General features: G+C 43.9%; 1 protein-coding gene and 1 long non-coding RNA gene across 4 annotated transcripts in view; one reads left to right on the plus strand and one right to left on the minus strand.

The window, feature by feature from the left end:
* LOC139766152 (uncharacterized) overlaps positions 1 to 12,140 on the plus strand; it is a 45,039-nt gene that overhangs the window by 9,226 nt on the left and 23,673 nt on the right. The window lies entirely within an intron of this gene.
* The window catches only part of LOC139766151 (uncharacterized), a 186,467-nt gene continuing 178,156 nt past the window's right edge, over positions 3,830 to 12,140 (minus strand). For all 3 annotated transcript variants that reach the window (XM_071694414.1, XM_071694413.1, XM_071694415.1), the window contains exons 5-6: positions 9,225 to 9,407; positions 3,830 to 7,681 (exon numbers count right to left, since the gene is read on the minus strand). In XM_071694414.1, coding sequence (XP_071550515.1) covers positions 7,507 to 7,681; positions 9,225 to 9,407 — 358 coding nt within the window. In that variant the 3' untranslated portion in view covers positions 3,830 to 7,506. The remainder of the gene's footprint in view (positions 7,682 to 9,224; positions 9,408 to 12,140) is intronic.

Raw genomic sequence — 12,140 nt, forward strand, 5'->3', positions numbered from 1 at the left:
CGTGTTCTTGACTTGGGATTTGCGATGTATTTCGGGCTCATGGTGAGGTGCCCGAGGACTGGCGTAATATTTGCACAGTGTCATTGCATGAAGGTAACGGGGGCAAAAGTGAATGTCCAAATTACAGATGAATATTTTTTCTTGAGTATATCTGGTCAGAGTGGTGATTGAGAAGGTGTTGGCTTGCACAGGGCTTCAAACTGGGGAGGTATAAGGTGGCTTAAGGAGTGCTGAAGAATGTGTGAATGACATGTTTGCTTTGAAGATTTTGTGCAGAGAAATATTTGGAGAAACGGAAGGATTTGTCTGTGCCATTTATGGGCCTTTTAGAGAACGTAAGATAAGAGTACATTAGGAGTGGGGCGAGGTATGTTAGATGCAGTAAAGTGTTTTTTCTCAAGGGAGTGAGGTATGTGTGCGAGTAGGTATAAAGGAGGGTGAATGGTTCGAGGTGAAGATTGGTTTGCGACAGGGTTGTGTGATGTCACCTTGGCTATAAAATACGGTTATGGATGGGATGGTAAGAGAGATAAATGTAAGGGTCTCGAGGAGGAAAGGTATGCAGGAGAGGTAAATACAAGGATCTTGGATAGGCCAGGTATGCAGTTTGTTGCGGGTGGGCGGCCTGGAAAGTGATTTGTCATTTCTTTGCTGAAGACACTGTGCTGGTGGCAGATTCTAGTGGGACTCTGGAGAAGCTGGTGTCAGAGTTTGGAGAGTGTGTGTTAAAGGAGAAGGTTGAGAGTAAATGTGGATAAAAGCAAAGTTATTGGGTTCAGCAGTGCAAAGAGACAGGTTAGTTGGAGTGCGAGTTTAAATGGAAAAAATTTGGAGGAAGTGAAGTGTTTCAGATACCAAGGATTGGATATGGCAGCGATTGGAACCATGGAAGCTGAGGTGAGTTATATGGTGAGAACATTAAGGAAAGTGAGGAAAGAGAAGTCACTATCTCAGAAGAAGATGAGCATGTTTGAAGGCATATTAGCCCTGACGGTGTTGCACGAACACGAGGTATGAACTATAGCAGCGAATGTACGGAAGATAAATGTATTGAAAATATAATGTATCAGGATTTGCCATGTATGTTTGGCTCATGGTGAGGTGTGCTGAAGACTAGGGTAATGAGGAGGGTTGCTCGAGTAAGAAATGATAGGGGTGAGAGAGTGAGGTGTACTAATAACAACTGTATCTTTAAGACAGCTAAAGAGGGTGTGCTTAAATGGTTTGGACTTGTAAAAGGCTGAGCGAAGAGAGATCGACAAAGGTGTCTCGGAAGTGGAGGGGACAAGGAGAATAGGGGGCCGAATTGGAGTGCTCGGGAACTTAACATGCAGAGCGTGAAAAGCGCGCACGGGATAGGTTGAGCTATGTGATATATAGAGGGCGACACACTGTCAGCAGACTGAACCAGAGCATATGAAACAATTACGGGTTGTGGTTTCGGTGCATTACATACGACAGTTAGACGACGGATGTGATTTAATGAGGTCTTTTACTCGTGTGTTTCTGGCGCTACCGCGGGCTAACTGCCAACGACTTTGAAGAAAAGATAATGAAAGGAAAGCGTAAGGCGTGTGTAGGAGTGGGAAGAGAAGTGGGTAAGTTGTTCCAGGTAAAGGTGGATCAGCGGCAGGTGAAAGTGATGTCACCAAGAGTCTTTGATTAGCTTATGGATGGGATGGTGAGGGAATTGAATCAGGTTTTGGAGAGAGGAGCAGGTCTGCAGAGTGGCGTGGATAACTATGAAGGGAGGGGGTCTTGCAGGTGAGTCAGTTGTTATTTCCTGATGACGCGGCGCTGGTGGCGAAATTGTTGAAGCTGGTGTCTAGGTTTGGGGAAAGAAATGTGTGAAAGGCGAGAGTCGAGATGAAATATGAATAAAAACATACATGGCAGCGCATCCCCCGTCTGAGATGAAGTAAGGAAGTGAGCGAGGAGTGGAAGGTATTTAAGGAAGCAGGTAAAATGTGTGATAGGGCCCAAGGAGCGATGCCAAGCGACAGGCAGATGCATATACAGAGCCATTATCTGAGGGCAAACGGAACAAACGTGAGTGATCGAATTACAGATACGTATGTCTTTTTAGAGTATACGTGGCAACTTGGAGCGAGAGGGTAGTGGCAAGCACAAAGCATTTGACTCGTAAGAAGGAGGAGGAGGAGGAGGAGGAATGCAGCTTGAAAAGAGGTACAGGATGTGTGGAGCAGGCATTTGCTTCCAGGAATCTGTGTGAGTAACACTTGTAGAGCGAGTAGAATTTATACGTGCCACTTATAGACCAGGAAAAAAAAAGGGCGCATGATAATGTTGACAAAGGTGCCTGTTGGAGAATTTAACCAATAGATAGTGTAGAAAGAGAGCTGTTAAATCATTTAACAGCTCTCTGCACTATTTATTCGTCAAATGGAGTGAGGAGATTTTATCAACAGAGTAATTTGCGTGTGCGAGTGGGTGGGGAGAAATGTGACCTATCCAAGGCGAAGGTTGGTCTAGGTGAAGGGAGTGGCTGATGTCACCTTGGCTTATTGGTATGTTCTTGGAACGGGTTGTAAGGGAAGTGAATGCTAGGATCTTGGAATGAGGGTTGGGTTAACAGTATGCTCCAGGTAGGTGGTGTCCAGAGGGGTGAGTCAGCTGTCCTATTGCAGATGACTGATTTGATGACAGTTTCGGCAGAGAAACTCCAGACAAAGGTTGTCCAAGTTTGATAAAATGTGCGTGTGTGAAAGGAGAATATGAAAGTTGTACGAATAAAAGTAAGATAAAGAGGTGTAAAGAAAAAAAAGGGACGAAACAGGATGGTTTGAGTGTGAGTTCGACAAGGGAGGACCTGGACGAAGTGAAGTGCTTCAGGTACTTGGAGGTGAACAGGCCATCACATGTATCCTTGGGTGTGAAAGCAATCATGGGACTAGAAAGGAGGCTAAGGTCCTGGTAGAAGTCCATGTTCCTTACGGCAAAGATGGGTGTGTCTGAAGTTACTGAAGTCCTAGAAATGTTCTTCGCTTGTCAGTCTTGAGCACTGGATACAAAAGAAAGCAAGGGTGGGGTGGTGTTGGAAATGAAATGTCTCAGAACGATGTGTGAGGTTCGAGGAGAGCTGTTTACATAAGGAATGCCAGTGTAAGAGTAAGGTCTGATGATAAGCGCAGAATGGTTGACAGAGGTGACTAGTGGCCAGTGTCTTCTGAAATAGATTGGACGCTAGACGAGGATGATCGGCTAGAGGCTGACTTGAGGATCACCGTGTCGGAAATGAAGGAAGCACAGGGCATGTGGAGATACAGAAAAAGAGGAAGAAGTTTACTGTGAAAGAGGTTTCGGGGTATCGGAGCCAAAACAATGAGGGTGAGAGGCGTGCATGGGATAGAACGAATGAGATCGACGTGGTATATGGGGGAGAGATGCTCAAAGTGCTGAGCCAGAGAAAATGAAGTGGTCGGAGTAAATCGTGGTGCATTCTGTGGGGCTTGGAGTTGGATGGTGAGCTCTGGTTTCAGCACATAGTACATGACATTCAGAGCCTGGATGTGAGTAAATGAGTATCCATCGTTGCTAGATTCCTGATGCTGCCTTGGTAAGGTGGAAAAAGCAATTTGACATGAGAGGAAAGCCTTTGTTAAGGTAATTGTACTAACCATAAGAACTAGGACAAGATTATGCGACTGTGTCATCGTTTTTATCAAGATAGTTTTTCCAGTAATCACAATGCACATTAAGATATCACAGGCACTATCTCTTCGGAGAACATAAAGAGCAAGGAATTTAGGTTTTATGCATAACCTCTTGTTCAGGCAACATAGGAAGAGGGTGATATAACACACAAAAGAGATGTAATCTTCACATACTTTTATTTTGTTAGTTATCTTTTAATACTTTTCACAATGTTATGGTCATAGTACTACAATGGAACAATTATGTGTCTTCATCTACTGAAATATACACTGTAACATGTCCTAAGTGAGATGCGTAGATTCATTACAAAAATAAGACTTGTGACTTGAATATAAATTAAGTTTAGCATGAAACACATAAATAGACAGACTACAAGTGGAATGTTTAACACTTCCACACGTTCTCTTCTCTAAAGGAATTTCATAATTCTCTTTGGAAAGCTCAAGAAGGAGAATATGGATCCCTACAATGACTGCGACACACAGATGCTGTCCTACAGGCGCACTATCCTTGAAAGAAGAATCTTGTCAAACCAGCTGAATATTCTTCTTATAATCTCGGGTGAAATAGATCGTGACTTTTAATTGATGTTCTGCGTCTGGATCATATATATATATTACTCAGAAACACACAACACAAATACAAATACTGCATCACAACAACCTACATGTAATTATACATCTAAAAGCTACTGTACCTGCAACAAAATACCCAGTTCAGAGCCTCTTCGTGTGCTAACACTCACTATTATAGTTTACCCATAAATCATTTCTGTTTTCTTTGAACCCCCTCAGCGGGATATGTCCATTTTCTTCACTCCAGGGAGGACTCGTAGACCTGACCTCTGGATTCCAAAGCTTCGAACCTTATAAGACTTCCCTTAGGAACTACCAAAGAAGCTGAAACGTATACCGTCTCTATAATCTGAAACTGGCGTACACTCGATAAAACAGTGATGACGTGTCTTGAGTAAAGAGGTTGAGCTTTACCTTCCTTACACCGGCTGAAAAAAAAAGTGAAAATTCATTGTTTTGCAATTGAAACTTTTTCCGAGGTGGACTCAGTTTACGTTTGAATGTGGCAGAAAACTGACAAAATTGATATTTGAAGTCTGAATTAATCTTCAGTGGGTCACCATTGCAATTTTCCTTTATGTGGTAGGCTACATTGCACGGGTGTAAGTTATCTTAAAGATCAAGTCATACATAAAGCACGAAGAAAAGGAGATAAAGAGAGAAAAGGGGATGCAATATTTAAAGTGTTTTTATCTCTATGAAAGAAGTAGCCTAATCAAGAGCACCAAAGCTTAGAAATGGAGGGAAAGAAACGGACGCTACATCAATCCACTTCGTTGAAACAGCCACACAGTGTGTGTTCAAGATTCCCCAGGCCATAGCATGCTACAGAATGTTGTTGTTATCCTCCTCGACCATAGAGTAGTCATGCGACGCACTGGCTTGCCGAGAATCCCCTGGCCTAGATAATGGTAGGGGTATGTACAATTAGCCATTTCTCGGGGGCAGAAACCAGAGTAATATTCATAGAAGAAGGAAAGAGAACAGAAACTGAGGCACAAAGCAAGTTGGGCAAGTTTTAAAGCAGGATTAATGTGGACTCGATTCGTTCAAGTGTGTTTGTAGAATTTGAATCTAACTTGTATAACAATAAATACTGTTCAGAAGATAATTTTTGGTACTTGAACAAGATTCCCATTTTCTTAGAGAAAGTCTTTTTCTTATGTCTTAACGGGTTTCTATGATAGATCAATTATTACCGTAATGCTATGTATTTTCATAATGACTGGCGTAATCACAGAGCCAGCAGTGGAGATAAGCAAGTTGTGAAGGGTCTAAGGAAGAGAAATATGAAGAAATGGGTTTCAGAGGTACGAGGAGTGGCTCGGATGTGAGTGTTCTCCTGGGAAATATGTTGCTCTAAGTTTATTGAGGCAGTTTTGACGGGCCGAGACTCGCATTAAACCAGAGGAAGAGGAGTGGATCTTAAAAAAGTGAAGGAATGTACTTGTTGAGTCGTCAGTATATGTGAGCATCTAGTCATGTGCTGGAAGGAAGTCGTTGGGAACAATGACGTAGGACGCAAGAGAAATGATCACAGAAACAGACTGGCCGGAGAGGAAGGTAAACATGAGACAACAGAGTGAGAGATGAAAACCAAAACCAGATAACTCGGAGGTCAGATCCCAGTGCCACACTTCTCGATATACCAAAGGCTACAGTATGTTTTCTCCTGGTTTCCCTCAGACAGGATGGTCATAAGGGTTTTTCCCAGACAGGGTGGCCATACTTTAATAGATCGGAAAGACATCATTGGTGGCTCTCGCCTTGTGGGAATCAAACTGATTCTGAGGAAAAATTGTGAGCTTCAGGATATTGGTAAAGTATGAGGCTTGAGGAGACATGGAGGAATGTGGAGGTAGCAGTCGGAGAAAGTAGGAGAGTTTGAACGACATTTCTCTTTTTAGACAGTGCCAATGAATGCTTCTAAGATGAAGTCAAAGTTCTTTGTTTTAAGCAAATAGAAAGACGAGCAAGCACAGGTGCTGGTTCGGCAATACACTAGAAGGTCTTAGCATAGGCATGAGTCCGGATGTGAGGAGGTATACCATCTAGTCCTGGCGCGTGGCTTGTGGCTAGAGAGATAAGTGTGTCTTCGACGACAACAGACTTTAAAGGAGAAGCGGAGAATTAGTATGAGGTTGAAGAACTCGGAGAACTATATGAAGGAGAGCAGAAGATGCTGTCACACTTTGTATATAAAGGAACGCTTTGCCTCGTATAAGCAGTGATCTTTCGCGGAGGTTGAAGATGAGAGAGAGAGTCGGGAGGAAGCGTTTTTCCAGTTATGGTATTCCGGTTCCCTTGCCCAAATAGCTTTAGAACTGGAATAGTTGTACACTCCCGTTTCTCGTGCGGTTAACACTGCCTTGTGCTCAGTAGAGATAGAAGCATCGTCCGAGGAGAGGCTGCAATCTTTGTGGGAGGGTTTCAGTCCTTCCCTGTGGTGACCAACGGAATGTCCTAAGTGGAGGGTCTCCTTAAAGTTTCCAGGATATCCGGGCCTCATGGCAGGAACTTTAGTCGAGAAAATGTGTCGAGTTGGTCGAGTTGGGGAGAAGCGGAGGAACAACAGAGAATACTACCGACACGAGACGAATCTTAAGCCAGTTGATGACACAGTTTGGAGATTCCAAGATCTGAGAGACATGTATACATGTTGATGTAATAAGCACAGACTCATCCTCTGAGCGGAATCACGAGCAGTGGCTCGAACTGAAGATCTGAGAAGGACTGGGAAAACAATTCGAGCATCTGAGTCTCCACAATTAGTGAGACACTGGAGGAGGTACTAGCCAGATGGTGATCAGCAGAAGAAAGGACAGTAGAAACACCGTGAATGTTGGTGAAATGATTGAATTGGTGAGCCACACCTATTGTCAAAGGATCAGATGATGTCTTTGGGAAGGGCTGGTAACGCTAGTACTTGAGCCCTCCCTCTCATTGGCAGCAGATACAGGCGGGATTCCGTGGAAAATCTTTGCCCCCCCATAGTGGAAAAAGGTGAAGTATTTATCTTGATATGTCTTTAACGCTTTCGTATATTCGACAGTGCCTCCAACTGACTAAATATGTACATAATTAGTAATGGTGCTCACACGAGTGGTGTATGTTTTTCAGATCTTATCGCTAGCATAAGGAACGGTAAATTTCACTGACTAAACTTCTCTAAAGCATCGAAAACTGTCCACTCCAACTCTCTGAAGAAGACGAGAGCAGGGAGTTGCACGGAACACTGAGGCCACAGCAGAACACTCTAACCGCCGATCTGCCTCAGCTTGCAGACGCAGCAGGAGGGGAACCAGAAGGTGTCTGTGGCCAGCATGGTCCCCGAGCCGTCCAGGGCGATGAGTCGCTTCTGGACGTATTGCTGTTGGCAGACGGCGTTGAATCCGTCTGGGATACTGCAGCTTCCCGAGCAGGTGTTGCGTCTGTGAGGGAGAAGAGGAGGAGGAGATGAGACGAGAGGGTTGCGACTCTGATATGCTTTCGTCCATCACACATGCACCGTCTTGACGGTGAGTCTCTGATCATTTTATAGACTTTACAGCTGTGATGATGACTGTGTACCACTTCGCACTCAGGGGGTTCGAACCCGCGTAGCATGCCGGTTCTGCTACCATGGGATTAGGAGACCAATGGTTGTAAAACCGGCCGGCCTTGCGGTGGGTCCCGGGTTCGACTCCTCCAACACCCAGAGAAATATAGTTATCATCTATTCACTTACTTGAGTCCATGTAAAAACAAATATAATCATGTTGATTAGTGGAATAATCCATATAATTCACAATGAAAAAGCACAAAAGTTCATGAACAATATTAATCATATGGATTTTTCTATCAGATTAATATAATTCACAATAAGTAAACATAGAAAATTATGAATGATACTGATATGATCATAATCAATATAATTCACGATGAATAAGCATAGTTTATGAATATCAATGTAATCGGATGGATTTGATAAAATAATCTAATTCACAATAAAAAAAGCCTAAGAATCTATGAATAATGTCTTTGATTATTGGATCGACTTTTCCCATAATCTAATTATACGATTCCCTGATGAGATGTGTTGGTGAACTTTACCTGAAATGTTGAACTTGGGAAAACTATGGATTTGAACTTTTTGACGCTGCATATACTATTACCTGCTGGAAGGGTATCCAATTCTTCGTGTAAATTGACAAGAAAAAAGGAATTCAAGTAACAACAGACCATTAAGTCGTTTCGAGGTTGTCTGTGGGATCACAAGGGATCGGAAACTCGAGCATTTCGAATGGGAAGCTTAGAAATGTAATTCTAGAAAATGATTACCTGTTGTTATTATAGCTAAGGAGAAGCAAATAATGTAATTCATGGACTTGGCGTTTTCTTTCTCTGTAAGGCTGGGGTCTTCCCAGGTCGTGCACCCCAGTACTCCCAGCCCTTGGCTTACTCCATTCTCAGACTCCTCTGGCCCTTGGTCCTCTTCATTCCAGAACTCCTCAGCCCTTGGTCCTCTTCATTCCAGAATCCCTCAGCCCTTGGTCCTCTTCATTCCAGAATCCCTCAGCCCTTGATCCTCTTCATTCCAGAATCCCTCAGCCCTTGATCCTCTTCATTATAGAATCCCCCAGCCCTTGATCCTCTTCATTCCAGAATCCCCCAGCCCTTGGTCCTCTTCATTCCAGAATCCCCCAGCCCTTGGTCCTCTTCATTCCAGAATCCCCCAGCCCTTGATCCTCTTCATTCCAGAATCCCTCAGCCCTTGATTCTCTTCATTCCAGAATCCCTCAGCCCTTGATCCTCTTCATTCCAGAATACCTCTACCCTTGATCCTCTTCATTCCAGAATCCCTCAGCCCTTGGTCCTCTTCATTCCAGTCTTTGTCTCCCACCATTTTCCAGGACCTTACAGCCCTCGGTCCTTTCCATCACCCCCTCCTCCCTTCCCCAAGCCCACGGGGCCTCCCGGCTCTGCCATACTTACAAGCACTTCTTGCTCTCGACCAGCTGCGTGTACTCGGTCGAGACTTCGTTGAGGTTCACCAGGAACATCCAGTCTCCCTTGTTGTTGAGGGCGGCGCGGGGCATAATGTACTCCGACTCGTAGGGACACAGGTCCGTCGGGGTGGCCTGGCGACGCTGGCGACGGGAGGACGTCCTCGTGATCCTGCGGGAGTTGGGAGACGTGTGAGGGTGGAGTGAGGAAAGGGGAGGGAGAGATGTCTGAGTGAGTGAGTGAGAGGAATGAGGTTGCGGGGAGTGTGTATGAGAATCGGCAAAGGAGACAGAAGGACACATTCTGGGCGGAGGGGTGAGTGTACGAGATGGGGAGGATGGTGTGTGTGTTAGGGAGAGGCACGGGAAGATGAGACGTGGTGAGAGGCACTCTGGGTGTGTGTGTGTGGAGGGCGAGGGGTGTGTGGATAGTGCATGTGTGTGAGGTAGGGAAGGGATACAGGGGCCTTGAGAGACTAGTATAGTATATCACAGAGGGAAGATGAAGGAGCTAGTGATAACAGGGAGTGAGGAGTGTAGATAGGTAACAGAAGACTCTATGCAATACAAAGAATATGACAAAAAAAAACACATATTGTAGGGATAGGAATGGATTCATGTGAAGGGGTGGTACAGATCAGAACTGCTGTAGAAGAACAGAAAGGCTTATTGTTGTAGTTGTTGTAGGGGGAAAGTAAGAGAGAGTGCCAGCAGATATTACAGGAGAGAGTCGTAGGTGATGAGAGGGTGTTGTGGGAGAGTTTGTGAGGGACGTGCTCAGATGACTGGAGGGGTAGAGGTGTTGAGAGAGGAGCTCTTAACCTGAATTTCTCTTACACAAACTCTGAACCGAAATTCAAAACTGTAAAAACATGAAAAAATTACAAACTAAGATACAAAAATAAAAACCATTAAAAAGAATCGTTCAAAAAATTAAAGATAAAATGAATTTGGTTATCATGATTCAAGGGTAACTAAACTATTTCCTAATCTGTGAGGTAAACGAAAGTAGAGCATATCTTGGCTGAGCATCGCAACAGAGGCGTGACTCGCCACCATTATCCCAGAACCTGAGGCCTGAAAGCTTAAGCGTTGGTTGGAAAAAAAAATTAATGGCAAATAAAAATTAATTAGAGTATTGCATTGCATTTAATGTTTGATTAGACCACAAAGACACAGACACACACACACACACACACACACACACACACACACACATACATACATCAGCAGCTGCAGCAGACAGATACACACTAGATGCTCAAATCTTTTTGAAAAGAGATTCAAACACCTTCCTCGGACGTATTGCACAAGCACAGGGGAGAGGTTAGACACCACAGGGGCTTCTGCAGGAACCATATATGACACTCCTCATTCCACGGCGGCAGAGCGAAGTGTGGTGGAAGAACTAGGGTGAGAGAAGAGGTGAAGGATAAACACCAGGAATCTATATGAGAGAATTTGATGTCGACTCTGTACCTTGCCTGGTGTTATGACGTCTACCACAGGGAGAATAGTAGACCCAAAATGTCTTTTGGCAAATATTAGAATCGTATTCAGGTCTAGGGATGAAGACATGTTCAGCCAACACCAGAAGAGGCTTTCCAAGCTTGGTCAACATGCTTCCAAGATCGTACCAGAGTGAGGAAAGTTGATGAACAGGGAAAGACCCTCCAGAAAAAATGTCACAACCAGGAAAGAGTGGAATGAGAGATGGCTCCATCACAATCCCTAGAGTTTTAAACCAGTTTGATGATGTCAACAATGATTTGTTCTGTGAAAGGTGGGAAGACAGAAGAATCCACTGAGACCAAGACATGAAGCAAGACACTTGAGATGAAATAAAGTCGTTTTATGGTATAAGAATAAATCATAAATGGAATAAAGTAACTGACGACATCGAGGGCTCAAAACATGAGACAGTAGAGGAAAGTTCAATCAGGAGGTCCCCAGGGTGCATAACCCCCTCCCCGTACTGTAGAAATACGTCCATACAAATAGGTAAACACACACACACACACACACACACACACACACATCGGGTCTCATCAGTCTGCACTTGCAGGCAAAATTTCACCTTTTCCATACAGTTGAACGATGCTTGAGCTATATGCAACTACATGTTATACAGTGGCCTACATATAACCCATGCGTATGAAGTACTAGTAAGTATGTATATGCAAGTTCATGTCATGCAATTTCAACCTTTGTTGCATTAAAGGAAATGGGTAAAAATCTGCCTCGGTGCGTACTTTTGAGACATATATATATATATATATATATATATATATATATATATATATATATATATATATATATATATATATATATATATATATATGCATTAAAAACGGTATCATTACACATCCAAGAAGACTTCAGTGATCCACGTAAACCCCAAATCATTCACTTCGTATCATTCCACACAATCACTCACAAAGCGGCAACATACCTACCACACATCACTCGAACCATAGACCATACACACACAGACCTGTGGTGTCTCCTCGGACCCTCTTTGGGGTGAATGACTCTCTCGTGTAAGTCTTATTACCCACGCCATCATACCCGTCCATGTCAACTCATTCTTGACGCCTCAGCTTGTATCACTACACGTTTTTCTTATTATCATGCTGTTCGAATCCTCCTCACCCATAGGTGAATTGCTACCGAAACCCGTAGTGGTAACCATCACACATGGTCAATATTGTGGACACTACACAGACATACACACAATCCACGGTATTGGCCACCACACACAACCCACAGTGTTGGCTGCCAAACACAACCTCATTGTGTTGGCCACCACACAACCCCCTAGCGTTGCCCATCACCCACACTAACACCCCACACAGTAGACTCCCACACCCACAAAAGCCATGCACACGTAAAACCCACATTTACA

This window comes from Panulirus ornatus, chromosome 57, assembly GCF_036320965.1.
Source record: "Panulirus ornatus isolate Po-2019 chromosome 57, ASM3632096v1, whole genome shotgun sequence".
In the NCBI taxonomy this organism is placed as follows: domain Eukaryota; kingdom Metazoa; phylum Arthropoda; class Malacostraca; order Decapoda; family Palinuridae; genus Panulirus; species Panulirus ornatus.